Source organism: Amphibalanus amphitrite, unplaced genomic scaffold (assembly GCF_019059575.1).
Source record: "Amphibalanus amphitrite isolate SeventyFive unplaced genomic scaffold, NRLGWU_Aamphi_draft 000783F_arrow, whole genome shotgun sequence".
Lineage (NCBI taxonomy): Eukaryota > Metazoa > Arthropoda > Thecostraca > Balanomorpha > Balanidae > Amphibalanus > Amphibalanus amphitrite.
Genome location: NW_024882277.1, coordinates 173,192 through 193,760, shown reverse-complemented (window position 1 = coordinate 193,760; position 20,569 = coordinate 173,192). Strand labels below are relative to the sequence as shown.

At 53.8% G+C, this 20,569-nt stretch overlaps 2 protein-coding genes and 1 long non-coding RNA gene across 7 annotated transcripts; 1 reads left to right on the top strand and 2 right to left on the bottom strand.

The window, feature by feature from the left end:
• Window positions 1-1,583: 1,583 nt before the first annotated feature.
• Window positions 1,584-19,544, bottom strand: LOC122366075 (RING finger and CHY zinc finger domain-containing protein 1-like). Of its 2 annotated transcripts, none has more exons than XM_043337868.1 (6): window positions 19,374-19,544; window positions 7,676-7,960; window positions 7,121-7,276; window positions 4,914-5,096; window positions 3,727-3,919; window positions 1,584-2,853 (listed from the first exon to the last, which is right to left on the bottom strand). In XM_043337868.1, the coding sequence occupies exons 1-6, from the start codon at window positions 19,419-19,421 to the stop codon at window positions 2,714-2,716; spliced, it is 1,005 nt and encodes a 334-aa protein (XP_043193803.1). In that variant the 5' UTR covers window positions 19,422-19,544; the 3' UTR covers window positions 1,584-2,713. The 2 variants fall into 2 exon arrangements, with proteins under 2 accessions (XP_043193803.1, XP_043193801.1); XM_043337866.1 differs by lacking the exon at window positions 19,374-19,544 and adding an exon at window positions 16,283-16,404.
• Window positions 13,288-15,965, bottom strand: LOC122366078. The gene is made up of 2 exons (XR_006253843.1): window positions 15,433-15,965; window positions 13,288-14,298 (listed from the first exon to the last, which is right to left on the bottom strand). It is a non-coding gene; the product is annotated as an uncharacterized LOC122366078 (long non-coding RNA).
• Window positions 16,693-20,539, top strand: LOC122366077. 4 transcript variants are annotated; one of them, XM_043337872.1, is made up of 3 exons: window positions 16,693-16,940; window positions 17,285-17,561; window positions 18,501-20,539. In XM_043337872.1, exons 1-3 carry the CDS (start codon window positions 16,932-16,934, stop codon window positions 18,653-18,655), a joined length of 441 nt encoding a protein of 146 aa, XP_043193807.1. In that variant the 5' UTR covers window positions 16,693-16,931; the 3' UTR covers window positions 18,656-20,539. The 4 variants fall into 4 exon arrangements, with proteins under 4 accessions (XP_043193807.1, XP_043193806.1, XP_043193808.1 ...); XM_043337871.1 differs by having other exon boundaries at window positions 16,698-16,909; XM_043337873.1 differs by having other exon boundaries at window positions 16,876-16,952.
• The last annotated feature ends 30 nt before the right edge of the window (window positions 20,540-20,569 follow it).

Sequence of the window (20,569 nt, the reverse complement as noted above, 5' to 3'; positions counted from 1 at the left end):
CACCGCGCTGACACTGGCTACCGTATCACTGGCAGTGGCATCTCCGTTACCACCGAGGTTAGCTGTGCGGCTGGACTCCGTGTCTGTCTCTGCACCGGCGCCGGCGGGCGGCAGCGGCACGGCCGGGTGCTCGGTCTCGCCGCCGCCCCAGCCGAGGCCGTCCGGACACGACACGGTCCTGCGGAACGAGTCGGAGCCGGGTGAGCCGCTGCGGCCGCGGCTGGCGCGCAGAGTGCGGCGCTCCGAGCGGCGCAGCGAGGCGTGGCGCGCCAGGCCGGGCCGCTCCAGCGCCGGCGACGAGCACACGCTGAGCCCCGTCTCCCAGGAGCTGCCCAGGCCGCTGGAGGTGACGTCGTCACCGGCGCCCGAGGCCGGCCGCTCGGCGAGCCGACTGACGCGCGGGTCGCGCGGCGGCCGCTCGGCCACCGACGGCGGCGGACTGGAGGAGCCGGCCCGCTCGGCGGCCTCCAGCGCCTCCGGCGGCCACTCCACGTGCGCCGAGCGCTTCTTGCGGGTGAACCGGATCCTCAGTCGCGGCAGCCTCCGCTTCTTCTTCTTGGCGGCCTCCGGCGGCGGCGGCGCGGGGTCCGGCCGCTCGGCGACCCCTCGTCGCGGCTTGGCGACGAAGTTGGCCGGGACGTCGATAGCCCTCTCGCGGGGCAGGCTGAGGGTGGAGCCATCCCCGCTGTCGGTCCGGGAGCGCAGACTGACCTGGGACCCTCCGAGGGGCGCGGGGCGCGGCGTGGTGCTGCGCCACAGACGCGCCTCGTCCCTGCCGAAGTTGTACATGCCGGCGGTGGCGGCGGCGAGCGACTGGTGCGGGCGCGAGGGCAGGGTCGACGCCGGCCGGGCGGCGGACACCACCTGTAGCACAGCTGTTCGGCCGACGAGTGAGGCCCCCTCACGGCCGGCGGCGGCTCCCGCGCGGATAGCGCCGCTATCGGGACGGGCCGGGTGGCGAGTCGGCGGCGGACCGCTGCGTCGGCAGCTGTGCGCCCGCGCGCGTCTCTCACCTTATATGGACTGTGGCCAGGGGTGTACGGTTGTACACAGATGTCAGTCAGCTCTGAGCCCTGACGGCCCGGATCGATCGGAGTCAGCGCCCTCGTCACCCAGCCGACAGCCTTCAGCGCGAGCCGCGCGACACAACACGGCGGGATTGGCGCGAGTACGCCGCTGGGCGAGAGTAGGGTGGCCTCTCAGTGCTCTGCTCCAATACTGACACTGGAGACAACTGAACAGGTTCGCACCTGACTACAGAGTGGCTTTATCGCTCTAACTCAGATACCGTACATTGTAAAACGTAAACGTCAGCACAGAGAGATAGGTGCATTGGTCGGAAGTGAAGCCAAACTGCTCGATTCAGCAGCGGGGACAGAGTCCAAGGTCCTTCCCGAGGTGTGGCCGAGTCACAGCCATTAAGATATCACCCAGGCCCTGAGTCATATACCGGGAGGTCCATATCGCCCTGAAAGGAACACGACATACTGGTCGGTGGTGAATCTTGCGTTTTTTTTTTTTTTTTTTGCCATGCTGCCACAGCTCTTCGGTCGATTGGTCACGACTCTAGCTGAACAGAGAGCTTCCGACTCATATATTTATTGTCAGGTCGCTCGAGATATCAGTTCACATTGCATACAACTAAGGTGCATAAAAGTACAACTAAGGTGAATCGAAAAGCGAAAACGACCGATTTGACGCGTCATCAAAACAAACACGCAATAGTCAAGTACGGTGCAGTGCAGCCTCTGCACCGACAAATAAAACCGTCCGCCCCGGGCTGGGGCGGGGGAGTTGGACCGCCGCGGTGCAAAGGCCTTAGTGGCGCTCACTGAGACTCCTAGAAGCTACCAGACAGGAAAAGAAACCAGTCCAAAAGCACAGGCAGTCCAGGACATGCGGTGCTAGTCGCAAAGGCAGTGAAACGGCCAGAGAAAGGGGCAAAGACGGCGACAGAGGGAAGAAAACGGCCGTCACCAAAACAGCTCCGTCCAAATCGTCATACACATCAACCAGTGCATAATTTGCCGTCAATAAACAGATCGGCCTCGGCCGGCGCCCGAGACCCGGCGACGAGCTCCCGCGGTCCGCCGGGCCGCCTCGTGGCGGCGCAGGTCACTCTCAGAAAGCCCTGGCGGCGGCGCCGGTGCTGCCGCCGCCGGGCCGCCCGGGCAGTGACGAGCCCGGTCCGCCCGGCGCGCAGACACCCTCCCCGCTCCGACACGGCTCCAAGTGTGCCGGGCCGACCCGGCGCCCGCAGACGTGACCGGGACGTCCGCCGGCGCCCGGAGCGGCCCGGGACTCTCACAGACGCCCTGAGAAGTACACGGAAGCACGGGCGCGCCCGGGGCGCCGCACCGGGGCGTGCGGCGGCCACCCGTCAGCCGCTCCTGGCGCCAACACTCCGCGTCATATACACCTTAATATCAGCGCACGTCGTCGGCCGGGGTCGGGGAGAAGACGCCCCAAAGGTCCCGGCGTGACTGTGATAAACGGCAGACCGGCCCCTCAGACTCAGCCTCCACTGGCGCTCTAAAAAATTCACCACTCGCCACTCTCGCTAGGCTAATTTACCACTAGTCACTACTAAGCCACGCTCTAGCGAATACCAGCTATAAATGTATCTGTTTCTGCGAGTGGACCGCCGGGCCGGGGCGGTCAGCGGCCGCTCCTCGGCCGGGCGGCCGGCGCGGCGACCCCGCGCCGCCGGCGGTCAGTGCTGCTCCTCGGCGTCGGCCGGCTCGTCGGCGGGGGCGGGGGCGGCGGCGGGGGCGGCCGGCGGCGGCTGCACGACCGGCTCCGGCTCACCGTCGTCATCGTCCAGCTCACTGAACGGCACCAGCTCACCCTTGGCTGAAACGGAGCAGACAGATCGGTCACCCTTGGCTGAAACGGAGCAGACAGATCGGTCACCTTTGGCCGAAACAGAGAACGGAGCCAGCTCAGCCTGAGAACGGAGCACAGACAGACCTGTCACCATTGGATGAAATCGAGTCGACGGGTCAAGTGGGGCCCATACGGCGGGATGGTCGCGTCAGGCATCCGCAAATACTAGAGGGAGACGAACAGGAGGCAAGATAATCCAAACAAACGAATAGATGGCAAACAAGATAAACAGAAGTTGCAACAAAGACGGAGGCAACCGGAGACGAATTAGAACAGACACAATAAGGAGACTCCCTAAGCAGACGAGGTTCCGATGAGAGCACACTAAGGTCAACGTCCCTGGGTTGGGACTTTAGCCATTACTTTTTGTGAATCATTAGAGGAACCGATGATCAGAGGACGTGAGACCGTGCTGGTTACTGATTAGTAGAAAGGATACAAATTCGTAAACATCGTAACTGGCCCAGTACTCTAGAACCACGCGAGAGTCGCCACGCGCCGCACCAGAGATAGAACAAAGGTCGTATAACCTAAACAGTGAAAGGCCTGCAGCGCCCCCTTCCCACAACACACCCAAAACAAAACGGTTGCCGACCCACAGCTGCTCCGAATAGCTCACAGAGTAGAACACATGTGTAGCACGTGGGCCCTCTGCTAACAATGCCGTCCAGACAGCGGGACACTAGGCGCTTACGATTACCCGGAACGGCAGCCGAGTACAATGACGTCACATACTGCGACACTCCCGTGTGTGACGTCATCCATCTCGAACTCTCCGCGAATAAACACTGTCGCGCGCGGGGGCCGCGTCTGTGACGTCGGAGGCTGCGCGTGGCTCACCGTTGCGCTTGTAGAGCGGGCCGTCGCCGCGCGCCGTGTTATACGAGCCGCAGCCGCCGCACTTGAGGCCGATTATGTGGAACGGCGCCACCGACTTGGTCTGACAGTCGTTGCATAGGATTTTTGCGTAGCAGTTCTGGTACCTCTCTGGCATCTGGGTCTCGGCTACCTCTTGGTCCAGCTTGGACCAAACCTGGAGAGGAGAGGAATGGGCAGTCAGTGTACGTGTCTCGGCTATCGCTCCAGCTTGGACCACACCTGGCCCAGGGGAGGGGTCGAGGGGACGGTCAGAGTCCACAAACACCCCACCATGACACGTCTCAGTGTATCAGTGTCAATTCACTGACCCTATACACCGCTGACAGGGGACAATTAATGCTCATTCACCGACACTTTTCGCCTAACATCAACCCAGCTCATGTGGACTCATGTGGAGCAAAGGGAAAGTGATAACGACTAACGAGACAAGACGACAAAAATCGCCATTAAAATCGGACGATGATGAAAAGCACAGCGCGATCATCAGTGCAGACTGCAGTGACAGCTCACGTGCCACCGATCCTCCAATGCCATATTTGGGGCGGTTCAGTCAAGCACGGAGCGGCCATCACGTCCCACTCAGCCCCAGTACGGAGCTCATCGGTCAAAACCTGGCCATCTGGTGCGTGTATCATACATAATGCATATGGACGGCCGGCGTCTCACAGCACCAGTCCTCCTCGCATCGAGACTGCCCGCCCGCTCACACTGACACCATCCAGCAGTTCTCACAGAGACATCCTGCTCTAACCGACCCCGCTCACCCGTTCTCACCAACGCAGTCACATTTCACCAGCCCCGTCACCCCAATACTCTCACCAGCAGCACACCTCACACTACGACTCCCAGTCAGTTCGCTCACCCGTCCCCACCGGTCGCACCCACCCCTCCCCGTCCTCACCGGTCCCGACTCCCACCCCATCCCCTCCCGTCCTCACCGGTCCCACCCACCCTTCCCCGTCCTCACCGGTCCCTTCCCGTCCCCTACCCGTCCTCACCGGTCCCACCCCATCCCCCACCCGTCCTCACCGGTCCCATCCACCCCTCCCCGTCCTCACCGGTCCCACCCCATCCCCTTCCCGTCCCCACCGGTCCCACCCCACCCCTCCCCGTCCCCACCGGTCCCACCCACCCCTCCCCGTTCTCACCGAGTCCATTTTGAACATGGCCACGTTGCAGGTGGGGCAGGCGTAGTAGCCGCGGTCGACCAGCATCCGGAAGCACGGCTTGTGGATCATGTGTCCGCAGGGCGGGATGTGCGAGGAGATGCGCGACGTGTGGATGTCCTCCATGCAGACGGCGCAGTTGGTGCGACTCGCCTTCTCCACACACTGCCGGGGGGGGGGGGGGGGGTGTGAGTGTCGTCAGGGGGGTCACACTGCCGGCGCCGAGAGAGACGGGGTCAGTGGGAGGGCACAGGGAGGGGGAGGTGAGCTGGAGAGCACACGAGGGAGTGGGACGGGAGGCGGAGGGTCGGGGATCAGTTTTAGATAACAGAGGGAGGGGTGAAGGGCCCAGTTATAAGGGGGAGGGGGCAGTGCTACAACGGATCAGGGGTCAGCGTTGAGCACAGGTTTAGGAGCGGAGCGTGTGTAGGGTCAGAGCACACGTCAGGAAGGGCAGAGTCAATAGAACGGGGAGGGAAGTTGGAGTGGAAGGGAAGGCGGGAGGACACGGTCAGAGGTACAGGTGACCGGGAGAGGCGGGGAGCGTTGGGTGACGCGGCGGGGCGAGGCCGGGTCAAGGTACAGGTGGGATGAGCTGTGATAGCTGTCGATACACTGACTGGGCCCGATAAGTGATCATGTAAAGAGCGCGGGTTATCAGCAGCCAGAAACCGAACAGCCTTCTCTGGGTTGGGGACAGGTTTGTGCTACCGGGGGCCATCGAGAAAGGTGTAATTCGTCTGCTGATTTAACCGAAGTTTCAGCGAAGTTTAGGACCAGCGCCTTAAAAACCCGTATCAGGATAACTGGTGATGATATTGATCACCATGCGGACCGGACCGACCACTTGAGCAGGACAGAGATCGGGGCGGTTCGCTGCACGCAGGAGGAAGTTATGTCCTCCGGCACCCCTGAAAAAGTAACTGGCCAGCAGCTGATGGACTGGGTGGGTGACTAACTAAAGCCGTGAGGTTAAATGATAAATCGGCAGTGATCAATGGACATGAATGTTGGCGATTGCAGCGCTATCAGATATATACCGCAGAGGTACGAGCACCTGACAACAGTCGGACTTTGTTATTGTACCTCATGCACTCTGATCAAAGTAGGTGGACGTGTCACAGTTGTCATAGCTTATACTGCCCTGAACATACATATACGAGACCCAAACAATTACGAGCAGACTTCATTAGTAACTGATCTGAATTTAAACAGAAAATGGACCAGCCAGCTTTTGAAATGATTTCAGCCTCCCATCAGTCTCAGTTTTACTTGACATTAACAGGGTTTCAGCCAGCGTGGCGGCGGCACGGCTCTACGCGAGGAGCGGCGGGTTGTGGTCGCGCCGGTGAGACCGCTACCCTGTGGTTGTCGCGCAGGTTGTAGCGCTGCCGGTGAGACCCCTACCTTGTGGTTGTCGCGCAGGTTGTAGCACCGCCGGTGAGACCCCTACCTTGTGGTTGTCGCGCAGGTTGTAGCGCCGCCAGTGAGACCCCTACCTTGTGGTTGTCGCGCAGGTTGTAGCACCGCCGGTGAGACCCCTACCTTGTGGTTGTCGCGCAGGTTATAGCGCCGCCGGTGAGACCCCTACCTTGTGGTTGTCGCGCAGGTTGTAGCGCTGCCGGTGAGACCCCTACCTTGTGGTTGTCGCGCAGGTTGTAGCGCTGCCGGTGAGACCGCTACCCTGTGGTTGTCGCGCAGGTTGTAGCGCCGCCGGTGAGACCCCTACCTTGTGGTTGTCGCGCGGGTTGTAGCGCTGCCGGTGAGACCCCTACCTTGTGGTTGTCGCGCGGGTTGTAGCGCCGCCAGTGAGACCCCTACCTTGTGGTTGGGGCGCAGGTTGTAGCGCTGCCGGTGAGACCCCTACCTTGTGGTTGTCGCGCAGGTTGTAGCGCCGCCGGTGAGACCCCTACCTTGTGGTTGTCGCGCGGGTTGTAGCGCCGCCAGTGAGACCCCTACCTTGTGGTTGGGGCGCAGGTTGTAGCGCTGCCGGTGAGACCCCTACCTTGTGGTTGTCGCGCGGGTTGTAGCGCTGCCGGTGAGATCCCTACCTTGTGGTTGTCGCGCGGGTTGTAGCGCCGCCGGTGAGACCCCTACCTTGTGGTTGTCGCGCAGGTTGTAGCGCTGCCGGTGAGACCCCTACCTTGTGGTTGTCGCGCAGGTTGTAGCGCTGCCGGTGAGACCCCTACCTTGTGGTTGTCGCGCAGGTTGTTGGGCAGACACATGTCGCAGATGTCGCAGTGGTAGAAGAGGTCCCGGCCGCCCACCCGGCAGATGCCGCACCCGCCGCAGTGGTACTGCTTCTTGTCCTCATCGTCGTACAGTCGGCACACGGCACAAAAATACTGCCGAACACAACCATTTTAACTGGTCAGTCGGTACACGGCGCAAAAATACTATCGTGTAGACACATGGATGTCAGACCGTACAGTCGGCACACGGTGCAAAAAGAAAAAAAAATCAGACTAGGGTACAGTCGACAGTCGGCACACGGCTAAAAATACTGTCGAACAGACGGACACATAAAGGATGCACATACTGGTCGTGAAAAAAAAACTAAAAAACAAAAAATAAACAAAAGTTGAAAGGCAAGACATGAGCCAAAAAAGCCCATCTATGGTATTGATATTGACATGCTTCACGATACAAAGATCAATGTGTACTGTATGTATCGCTGTTAAAATGTAGAACCTATCATCTCGCACGTCTCCGGTCGCCCTCGGCCGCCGTCACCCGACACTCACCTGGGCTAGAACAATATCACAGTTGGTGCAGGTCTGCAGGATGCCCTGGCGGTGGCCGCACGCGGCGCACACCACCTCGCGCACCGTCTTACGGTCCAGCTGGTGGTCCTCGACCTCGTCGTGGCAGAAGCGGCACGGGTAGACCTTGTCGCAGCAGGGCGCCACCAGGCGCGCCTTGCGCCGGTAGTGTTTGCAGCCGTAGCGCTCCGAGCCGCCGGCCGGCAGCTCCTCCACAGAGCTGTCCGACGACTGGTCGTCCTCCATTCTGGACTCCTTCTTACGCCTCTGTGGGGGAGGGGAGAGATTAGGTCAATCAGCGGGTGGTGGGTGGGGCGAGTCAGTCCGTACCGTGACCCGGCGTCCCTGGTACGGTGAGCCGGCCATCTGTGGGGGCTTAAGACTCAGTGATAACGACCAGTGGATGACCAGCAGGGGAGCATCAGTCAGAGCAGCATTGTTTTGCCTATATTCTCAGCCAAGTGGTGCATTTGCTCGCTGAGAATTGATGACCTCCAGGCTCCGGCCATAAGAGGCATACTGCTTGCAGAATGAATGCAGATTTGTCACATCTCAGAAAGAGTATCATCCCTGCAATGAGACTCTGTTGGTGATCACCTGACCTAGACCACAGCTTTCTGGGTCTCACCCAGTACACACAGATTACAGCAAAGTCAAATTATAGGGCTTGTTTCTAAAGCAGACACATTTCAAAAGACACTTATTTGATAATGCTCCTGGATATTCACAGGTTTGGTATTAGGTATCCAAAAACCATAGTATTTCTGGAATCTGGAAGCACCATATTAATGCTGTAGAAACATATATGAGGGGCGAAACCAGGACAAAGATCAATTCTAGAGCAGGGCTGACTGCTGAGAGCAAGATAGGCAAAAAGAGACCAGTAAAAGGTCAACTAATGGTAGGCTCAAGTCTAGACTGTACCTCAGATGTCATTTTACTAATTTCCCTCCACCATTCATCACAACTTTGCCTCTTTTTTTTTGTTCCACATCCATCATCAAAATGAACTGGCCTTTGATAATGATAAAAGGAGTATGGAAGAAAAGAAACATAGTTTGTACAGCATGTGAAAGTTAAGAAGTAGAAGGCAAAAAAAAAGCTCAATACTAGTAATGCACCCCTAACCAATTCATAGCACGATAGTTTCAAGTTTTAAAAAGAATAGGAGGAGCCTTTGCAAAGGCAATTCCTCAAAACCCATCAAGTCCAAGTCCAAGCCAAGCCTCAGCTGTAAAGCATGACAATGTCCAGAAGCTCTTCCTGGTGCTGAGGCTATTAGCCAGTGCACAATGCAGTACAGGTTTGGCATGGAACAGCAACTAGCAAGGACTGTATGGGCCCAATAATAGCTTTGTGCTATACAACTATTCTAGTGTAGCATTACTCAACAATATAATGCATATAAGACTCAACAGATCATTCATAAATAATTGGTGTTTAATCACAGTTTTTACCACCAAACAACACTTTCTCAACTTTAGAGCAAAATATGTAGATCTTGTTCAATACAGGCTGAAGCAGATTTCCAGCCTGAGCCTTGCTGATTGCTGAAGTAGGCTGGTGCAAAATTTCCATATCAACTGGTGCAGCTCTGACCTCATTCTCCCATGCTTTGCACTCTGGAATTTGCTGATGCCTGACATCAATGGTCCTTATCCATCAGCAGGAGCAAAATGGTGCAGCCTGAGATGGCCAAGGTGGTTAGCAGTATGCAGATACAAATGATTCATCACAATTTCTGATCAGCCACCAGCTGTAACAGTAAGGAGCAAGAGCACATTAAGAGGTAGGTACTAGGTAGGCACCTAGCCAAGAACAACAACAGGATAAAGCAGTAAGCAGTGTAAGCACCCCCACTCTTTCTCTCGTCTTTACTCACCCTCCGAGCCACCCAGAGCCTATTTTAAGGGAATTTTACTGGGGGGGCAACCTGGAAAATTGTCTTTAATAATCCATTAACCCTCGCCCGTATTGGTGTTTTCCAGCTGCGAACGTATAGGTCCGTTGGACCCTCCCCCTTGCCGTTTCGCCCCTGATCGAGCCAGAGCTTCGCGGAAAAAAAAAACGACCGTGCTGCCCGTGATGACAGTAAGCCGATGATACCCAATTTTAAGGTCCTAGGTCATCGGTTGACCTTCCAGGTCAGGTCAATGACCCAAACGTCGGGAAAATCGTAACCTGTTAGAGCGTCGTAAAGGGTGGGTGCTATGTTTTTTTTTTCGGGGAGCTGATCACGAATATCATGTTAGTACTTAGTTATGATCATAGATGATGTCTTCATGCATTCAGGCCAGGTCGGGTCAGGTCAGGCTCAGGTCAGGTCAACCAGTAAGCGTTTTGCCGGGTATTCGTAGTAGGTGGCAACCGCCTCTGACAGTTTCGTAACATGTTACGAAGGCACCAAAACTACTTCGTAAATGGTCAAATGGTTGCTAAATTCGAATTCAGCTAAAAAAACTAGCCTAGAAACGTATAAAACTCGAAAATGTGAACCGAGGTCATCAAAGGTAAATGACCTGACCTGACCTTCCGGTGACCTTGACACCCACCCTAATGCATGGGAGCAACATCATATCCCATGTTTGAACGTTTGAAACCACGAAAAGACTGCAAACGCGCGGCTAATGCCAGGCGCGCGGCTAATGCCAGGCGACATACGCCGAATCGCGATCCCGGCCAAACATGGTGCCATGGAGCTAGGCCGCCAGTGCATCTGAAAGAACTGTGGTGCCCCTAACAAGCCTGAGGTTCTAACGACAGGCCCATGGTGCCCCTGACAGGCCCATGATACCCTTGCGAGGCCGGTGGTGTCCCTGCTAGGCCGATGGTGCCTCTGCTAGGCCGCTGGTGCCCCTGGGCCCTGACAGGACTGTAGTTCTCCTGACAAGCCTGGAGTGTCCCTGACATGCATGTGGTGCCACTAACAGGTCCAAGGTGTCCCTGCGAGGCCGCAGGTGCCCCTGTCAGGCATGTGGTGTCCCTGCTAGGCCTCTGGTGCCCCTGACAGGCCTGAGGTGCCCCTGAAAGGACTGATGGTGTCCCTTGGCCCTGACAAGCCTGAGGTGCCCCCGACAGGCCCGTGGTGTCGCTGACAGGTCCGTGGTGCCCTTGCTAGGCCTGTGGTACCTCTGGCAGGCCTGTGGTGCCCCTGGCGGGTCTGTGGTGGTACCCCTGACAGGCCCAATGTGGTGCTCCTGCGAGGCCGGTAGGGCCCCTGGCAGGTCTGTAGTGCCCCTGGCAGACCTATGGTGCTCTTGCTAGGCCGATGGTGCTCCTGCAGGCCTGTGGTACCCCTAAAAAACTTGTGGTGCCCCGGACAGGCCGTGGTGCCCCTGACAGGCCCAAAGTGCCCCTGTGAGGTCGATGGGGCCCCTGGCAGGTCTGTGGTGCCCCTGGCGCAGACCTATGGTGCTCTTGCTAGGCCGATGGTGCTCCCAGTCCCAACAGGCCTGTGGTGCCCCTGACAAGCCGGTAGTGCCCCTGGCAGGCCTGTGGTGTCCCCGGGACCCAAGGGGGCGGGGGGGGGGGTCATGACCCATATGACCCACCCTTGGATCCACCACTGGTCATTACTTGCAGACTGACTCATTTGACATCCATTGTCTATATCCATTATCCATGGATCCATCCATATCCATTAGATATACAGGCCTATTCAAGCAAAACAGGACGCTGAGATTCTCCAACAAGACATATCACTTCTGCAGAAATGGTCTCAGGACTGGCTTTTGAGATTCAATGAGGCAAAATGTAAAGTGATGCACTGTGGCTCGAACAATCCAAGTGTAGACTACTTCATGTCAGATGGCACAACCAGTAAAAAACTACAAGTCAGTACCCTGGAGAAGGACCTAGGAGTTTACATCACAAACAACTTGAAGCCATCAGTCCACTGCCAGAAAGCTGCTTCTAAGGGTATGTCGGCCTTACGTATGCTAAAGCAAGCATTTGATAGACTGGATCTCGACAACTTCAAACCTCTGTTCACCACCTACGTACGCCCACATCTTGAATATGGTATGCAGGCTGTTGGCCCATACACTGCAAAGGACATCAAGCTGCTGGAACAAGTTCAAAGGAGGGCGACAAAGCTTGTAAAACCTTTAAGGAGCACACCCTACCCAGAGCGCCTCCGCAGTCTTGGACTTCTTAGCGTAGAAGACAGACTGCGTCGAGGCGACCTCATTGAAACATACAAGCTCCTGACAGGGAAGGTTAAGGTGGACAGTGATCAGTTCTTTGAAGTCGACCACGAAGACCGCACGAGAGGGCATCATCTGAAGCTGAAAAAAGGCAGATCAAGTCATCTATACAGGCTGAAGTTCTTTTCAAACAGAGTAGTTAATGACTGGAATGGATTGCCTAGAGATGTGGTGGAGGCTACTTCTACAAACATGTTCAAACGAAGACTAGACCAACACAGGGCTGCCAAACCTGCATCCTCACGCCACAACTGACCTTATGGCTCATTTCCTAGTCCGGCTCGATGTGAGCATTGAATAGACCTAGTCTACTACAGCTCACTAATGCTCAACTTCAACTTCAACTTCAACTTCAATTGCAAAACAAGTCACAGTAGTATGTTTGTTACCCTGTTCCTTTATGCTCATTTTTAAAGTGGGCAAATCTCGACAACTGGGGGGGCAATTCTGTTGAGTGCGGGGGCATTTGCCCCCCCCAGTTCAGTTGGGCAAACTAGGCGGCGGGAATCAAAATATGGAGGCATCAAAATATTGATTCTAGTGGGCGGAGCTTTGACCATATATGGGCATACGTGCAGACCATCACAGAAACGTCAATTCTTCAGCAACCGGCTACAATTTCAAGATAGTTTCTTCACAAAATGAAGAGCAACGTTGAAGCTGCCCACCAGGCACGAAACAATAGCCCTAACCTCTTTGGTTAGTTTTGGAAAGTGTCTTGAAAATAATCAAGATATTGATTCATCACGGCGGCTAATCCCGGCGAGAATCAATATTTTGATTCTGCAAACAGCTGGCTAATCATTATTTTGATTCTGAAATCAGCTGGTTTATCAATATATTGATTCTGCGAACTGACTTTCTGCAGACGTACTTCACCCTTTAAATTGATTTATGGGATGTTTCTTGTGTGCAAATAATGCAAATTCAATAAATTCATTAAGATATTATCAGCACAGGATCGTGTAATTTTTTTCTAGACCTTATTCCCACGGTAGACCAGGGATTTTCAGCACTCACCCTGGCTCCCTGCTCAAAGCTGCAAGCCTTCGAGGGAATGCGTGAAGGGAGCCGTGCTGACCTTTGTATAGGGGTTGTACTGAGTCGGAGCCGGAACCGAAGCCCGACCATTTTACTCGGAGCCGGAGCCGGAGCTGGAGCCGATTTTTTCCTCCGGAGCCGAAGCCGTCTGACATTTTCACGGCTCCACATCCCTGCTTTGTAGCATTGATTTTGAGTAAAAAAAAGTTAACTTATCGTCTTTCACGTGTTCATGAATGTGTTTCTACGCATCTGTATCCCGTCCCATTTCTGTGGAGTACAGTAGGAGATATTTCGCCGAACAATATACTCAAGCCCGTTGCACAAATTGCACAATTTGAATGAAAATATGATACACGGATGTATTTGCATTCGCAAATAATACGATGATATTCATAACACATTTCACAACGATCCCTGCAATTGCCACATATTTGCCATCACAAAGCCCTGTCGTTGATGCTCACATCCCATGCAAAGCAATACTCACTTTTAGGACACGTCTCTTATTCAATATGGCTACGTATTTGCAAAACATGCAGTTAATAATATTTGAAACTGAGACCTAACCAATAAGACATACCGCGGACAGGTGAGAAAAAAACAAATAAACGTCTGGAGAATGACCTCAACGTCTCGATGTTGCCTAATTACAAACAGCAATTTTCGGTTTCGAATCAAATACATGAAATAAATATAAACAAAATTTGTACAGATACACTCAATATAGGGTTTATGATTAGCACGGCTACCTAAAACATCAATCCTGTCAGGTTGAGCCACTTATGTCCACACCCAAAGCAGGTCGCTTTGGAACACCACAAGATCCCATATTACCACCGAAAACGGTCACCAATTGGTCTACTGATCAGCATCTTCAGAACATTCTCGACCGAAAAGCTATCAGTCCTGTCTGTGTTTTGGTTCGCTTCATCTGGGCTATGCGCACGTTTTTCTACTCCGGTTCTAGGGACGAGATAGCAGTCATCACGCGCTGCACCAGCTCGTTCTTTGACAGGTTGGTGACGCTGTCGTCATCCGGCAGGATAAACACGTGGCGCATTTCACCCTCGGCCCCGCCAGCCACATACACACTTCCTTACGTCATATTGTTTCTCGCCACGAGATCAAAGTTCAAAAGGTCGTGATGTAGGTAGTCTCCGCCCAGCCCGAGTCAGGTACTCCGCCGGTTGGTCGGGTGCGGCCAGGTCCGCGCAACGCCGCCCTACTTCAGTCGACGCTCTGGTTGACAGGGATGGCGTCATACAGTTGCCTGTCGACTAAACAGCGATTCAAGACGCCATCCTTGGCCCTCTGAAGCCGATCCCCGCAACGACCAGTGTTTGATCCTTGGTTGACCTGCAGCAAACAACAGAACACAATAATTAGGACATTTGTGGACAATAAATTAGGAAACTATATGTGTTATTATTCCCCTTGTTCAGCAACTATTAATTTTAGAATGTATTTAATAAAAAATTAAATACTTAATGTCACTTAAATTTCCACTGAACGCCACCAGGTGCGCCAACAACTGTCATCTCATGCAATTATATAAATTCTGCCAAAAAAGTAGATCTGAGGCCAGTTGTACCAACAGAAAAATAGGTGACTGCTGGATTTTTTTTTTTTGTTTAAAAGTTACTTCACATACAGAGCATGAACGGTACAGCCCTATCCTTTTACGTGCCCATCATGTTAACGCTCCATATGTGAAACAGTCTTAAGGCAAAAAATTTCAGCAGGCAGCTATTTGTGTTGATAAAACTGGCCTCTAAAATTAACTTTGGCATGGACAATCCTGAAAATTAACTATCCAGCATTCCCTGGACTGCCGTACATTAGACACATAATTTTCTTGAAGATCACGCATAATGTAAATATGGCTTACACCATTCAGCAACTTGCTTTTGTTACACTTAAAGTAAGCATCATTAAATATGTAGCAAAAATCGGCGAAGCAATTACAAGCCAAGCATACATACCTACTATTTAGATAAGGCAAACACGAACATGCACTACGACCTTTCAATCTTGACTCGGAACAAGTCAATAACCTAGTTGCCATTAAAAATTTAAATGCTACAAATTAAAGTTGTAGCAACAATTGGGTGAGTGAGACACAAGCAGAGGCTAAAACATCCAAATTATGTAAAATACTGGACATGCACTGCCCCCATTTCATGAGTCCACCCAACAATTCTATCAGGTGAGACAAAACATTAGGCTTCTTGTACCTAATTTATACCGTAACTTTTAAAGGACATCATATTTCACTGAAATACTACACCTAAGACATCATTTTCAAAAAAATATAGCTTAAAAAGACAATAGAAGAGTGAGAAGGCGTCCCGCGCCGCTGACGTCGCTACCGCGCCATGTTCCTAAAACCATCTCTTAAAACGAGTTTTCGGTAAGAAACGTTAAGATCACATGCCTGAAATTGAAAAACACACTTCAAAGTATCTTAAAATATGATCCATTGTTACTTACACGTCAGAAAAGGTCGCTTAGACAAAATAAAACCGGGAGCACTACGTTGCATCCACACACCCACGACGCCGGCGCGAAATGGCGGGAACCGGAAATCGTGGCTAGATACAAAGAAAAAGAATATTTCTTATAAATGAATTATACAACTAAATAACGCATTTTTTATTTTCTTTTAGACAAAATTATGAAAAAAATACAAAGGCTCGTCGTTAATGATAAACAGAGCAAGTTTTATCAGCACGTTTTTGTTGAATTATGGCGGCGAAATCTTTATGCCATTCGTAAAGGTACGCGCGACAAACGGCTGATAGCCATGCAGCGAAAAATTGAAGCGGGGAAGTTTTTTGTTTTGACTTGTCAAAAAATCTCGCCGTCATGGGGGTTATTTCCGCCGTAACGGGTCGTCTGAAGGTGGGAATGTCCCAAATTGAATCAAAATATTGATTCTATGCCCATATATGGTCAAAGCTCCGCCCACTAGAATCAATATTTTGATGCCTCCATATTTTGATTCCCGCCGCCTAGTTTGCCCAACTGAGTTAACATGTTAAAATAGGCCCTGGAGCCACCAACAGGCACAATTGAGGTCAAACATGTGTTGAAGCAATATATTTCAGGCAAGGCTAAGCACTAGCTAAAGATCAGTGAAAATATGCTGACAAATACACACCCTCCTAGACAATGACCTCCAGACCAGCTGCCAGGGCTTCAAGGTTGTCCACACCTTTGAACATTTGCCTGCCTCATACTTATAACCCCTTAACAATTTGAAATTCATAAACTACCAGAATCACTTTCAATCCCAAGGGTAAATAAACATAGGGAGGAAACTAGGTCACATGCCACATACCACAAAACGTTGCCCAAGTTTCCCATCCTCGGCTCTCGAGTCACGTCTCTGAAATGCAGCTGGCGTCTTGAGCATTTTGCGGAGGCGTTGCCAGTTGCGGAGGCAAAGTTCGTGGACGCGTTATATTACGTAATAAAAACTTTGTTAAGAAATGTTTGTCAACAATTACTTTTAAACGTAATACCATGTCATTTTTATGTTACATAAATTAAAAATATTGTGTAAAAATCTGGTTTAATACGGGTTTCTGAAAAAAATCTAGTAATAAGCATCATCAATCTGATAAACAAAGCAAATATCAAATGGGAATATTTTCGATGTAGAGAAACCAGCTGATTTCGAAATATAGAATATAAATGACGTCTTATAAATCATTGGCATAAATTTTGTTCCAAATCTATAAGCAAAATACAATTTTTGATATTTAATGAATATATTATTAACCAGTTTGCAGTATTTTTTATGTTAAACAAATTCGAAACAAAAAATTTGTAAATACGTCTTATAAGACGTATTTACATGAACATCTATAAGTTCGTGATTCAGCATTCAGCATTGCCATCTATAGATGGCCTTGGCCAAAAAAGAGGACAGCCAATTGGGAAAATTGAGAAAAGGGAGAGAAAAGTAATTACTCGTAAAGTGGAATATGACCGCGGTAAAGTGAAAGGTTAATTTCATGTAAAATGCTTGAAGAGGAGTTAGCGGTTGGAGCTAGTAGGAGAAGAGGAATGTATAACAACAGCCCCCCAAAACATATCGAGCAAGCGCCAAGCGGCCGCCCTGCGGCCTGCGCCGAACAATTCAGCCACCGCCATGCGCTGAATTCGCCCGCATGCGAAGTTATGCTGGACGTGCGCTGAACTCTGGCCTCTGGGCCCTGTGCAGGGCGCAATTTGGAGATCTCGTGGCAATGTACCTTGTTTTGCAGTGTTAGTGTCACATGTCTCTAAAATTGACCCAGACACTGAAACACTGACTGACCCACTCCCACTGCCACAGATAATGGCGCGGTTCGACTGTCCGGCCTATAAGCTTCTGGCCGGAGATCTGCACGGCAGCCAGCCGGTTGAGTCCTCCGGCGGTCAGCTGGTGGAGTCCTCTGAGTGGCGCCTGGCCGGCGGCGGGGCACCGCGGCAGCTGCGGCTCGTCTGGCTGCAGGGCGAGCTGAGGAACGTCAGCGCCGACTACGACAGTGCGGCGCTGGTGGATACCTCCGGCTCGGTGCTGCTGACTGGCTGCACGGCGGCGCCTGGGGACCCGCACTGGATGGAGGACGGTGGGTGACCGGGCGGGGACCCACACTGGATAGCTGAAGATGGTGGCTGACGAATTGAGACTGGCACGGCTTGGGACCAATAACGGATAGAGGTATGGGATGAGATTGGGTGGGTGATGGAATGGGGATGGGACGGGGCTGGAGCTAGATCCCCGATGGAGGATGTTCGAGAGAAAACGCACTGACGGCAGCGCGCTTCGGGCTTGGGTAAATCTCGCCACCCACGGCACGTGGTCCACCTGATGCACACATGTGCAATGACCATTGACCGGCCCCGTCAGCGACGCGACGATGACGGCGACACGGCTCCGCCGGCGCAACGGCGCCAGCGTTGTACGTTAACGATCTGTGTGCAACTGCACTATGCAACTTATAATCAAGAAATTTACATCTATTTTCGAACACTTTTGGTCCTCAAGGTGTCGGGTGACGAAATGATCAGATGAAATACGCAGACACGAACTCTGAGTAAACTACACGATTCGCATGAACAGAGGGATAGGGTAAGGCTGTATGGTCCTGGAGGACGGTGGGCTGAGGGACGGGATGGAATAGGGCCGGACGGGAGACTGAGAGAGACCCTGGGTAGAATAACGGCCAACGGGCATTACGGGATCGGGGTGGGTCAGAAAACCGACATTGAAGGCGGATGCTTCGATCGACGAGACCATCGTGTGCGGTGTTATAGGCTGCTGTATCATGTATGGCGTTGCCAGTACGGGCAGGTCGCTACTGAATGGTGGTGAGGAAGCTCACGCATTGCTCCTGTGTTGTCATGTCGCTACTGTATGGCGGTGGGGGAGCCCACGTGTTATCCTGTGTCGACAGGTCGCTATAGTATTGCGGTGGAGGGAGCTGACGTGTTACTCCTGTGTTGACAGGCCGCTACTGTATGGCCGGTGGGGGAGCTGACGCATTACTCCCGTCATGTGTTGACAGGTCGCTACTGTATGGCGGTGGGGGAGTTGACGTGCGGCTCGCCCCCGCAGCTGAGCGTTATCAAGCTGGCGCCTCTGCCGGAGGTCCACCGTCAGATGTGGGAGCTGGAGGTACGGCACGCGCGCGCCCACCTCCTACAGGGCGCCGCCGAGTGATGGCCGGCCGGCCGCCGCGGGCCGCTGGACGCTGGGCTGTGTGATGGGGACGGATCCCTCACCGGTGAGTCAGATGGACCACTGGGCCGGGACCTTCCGCGGCCAGAACTCAGGACTCAGCCGGGCAGACAGTGGGTGAGTCCGTTGCCTGCACCGCTCAGAGCTGTGATAGGAGTTGCGTGGGAACGGTGGACCAGTACTGGCGATAAAGGGCGACGTATCGGGTGCGAAGGGGCACCTAACCTGGAACTTCCATAAGGAATCGTGACATCGTGTTTACAGCCAGCCAAGTGTGGGCTCAACTTTCGTTACACAAAGAGACATGGAACGTCTGTTGGCGAAGTGAACGGCACCTGTCAATTCGTGATCCGGAATTTGACGCCAAGCTTGACATTCCGGCTGTTGATTTATTGTCGCGTGACAGTACTCAGTACTGTTTTGGAAATGCGGCCCTGGTGACTGGAAAAGTGATTAGGCACGACACTTGTCCATCGAAGGGTGGCTCTATTTACCGGCTCCAATGTCGCCCTGCGCCGGTGACGCAGGCAGAACCATCCAGAGCGGCCGCCGCACACAAAGACAACACAAAGAGACTGCGACCGACCGGCCGGGTGCCAGCAGTTGCGCCACTCCGGTCCTGAGGGGTGACTGGAGTCTGCCGAGCCCCGCCGCTGCGGCTGTACCGCTCCGGTGGCGACACTCCGTCCAGAACACTCACCTGTAGCTCGAAGACGACCTCGATCAGCCGCTGGAGCGAGGGCACCATGATGAGGCGCGCCGAGCGCCGCTGCCAGCGTCACCGCCACTGCCGGCGCACCGTCTGTGGTCCAGGAGCGAGCGACCGACCGCGCACGTGCTGCGCCGCCGCGTCCGTCCGCCGCCGACCAGAATAGACGACTGGCGGCCGGCCAGCGGCCAGCTGAGCGCCGCCGCAGCTGCGCGCCGCCGGCGGCCGCCGCAGCTCCGGAGCTGGCCGAGCTGCGGCGCGGAGCTGCGCGCGGGGGGGGGGGAGCTGGGACAGTCGGCCGGTCGGTGTCGCCAAAGGATGGGGTGTGACAGGGGGAGTGGGCTGACTCATGGCCCGGGGTGAGTCATTCGCGACAGAACGGCCGCTACAAATTTACTCCGCCGTCAGCCGTGGAAGCTAACCAGTTTTGTATCGGAAGCGGCGGCGCGATGTATCCTCTCTTCTCCGTCTGCGCTGCGGCTCAGCTAAACTGGCTCCCCGGTTTGATTGATACGCTATCGATGTTCAGTCATTAACCGTGTCTTTTATGGTGATATTGTGGTGACGCCATAACACAGTTCTAAGGATCAGGGACATTGTTGGTCCGTTTTCCGGCCTGTGTCGACGTTAGCTGTCATTCGATAAGGGCGTGAGCATATTATCGATGATCCTCTGCCAATTTCCATACGGCCGGATCCGTTCCGGGTGAAATGATCCACTTTCTCTGGCCTCTTGTGTCCGGTTTCCTGTCTTCATGCTGTGCCCCATGACTGATGAGTTGTCTCTTCTATCGCCTGTCTCCGTCCACTCCCTCCCCCGCCCCCCCCCCCCCGCCCCGCTCCTCCTCCCCGTCTCGGTTTGTTGCTGCTGACTGCGGCGTCCCGTCCCTGTCAGGTGTGTGCTGTCACTGACGGGCTCGGAAGTCGGAGCCGGTGACAGCCGTCACACTTTGTGACAGGCGTGCGCCAGCTGTCTCACAACTGTCATCTGCCAATTGGCCCAGGGGTTAGGTCGTAAGGGACCTGATACGGCTGTGACTTGTGTGTGATCAGTGTGGCGTGACTGTGAACTTGTGCGTAACAAAGGTTGTGTCAGTGATTCAGTGATAATGACCCATGGCGGTCGGAGCGGGATCAATAAACTCGCATTGATCACCACTTGTGTCGAGTTTCCTGTTTAATCCGTGT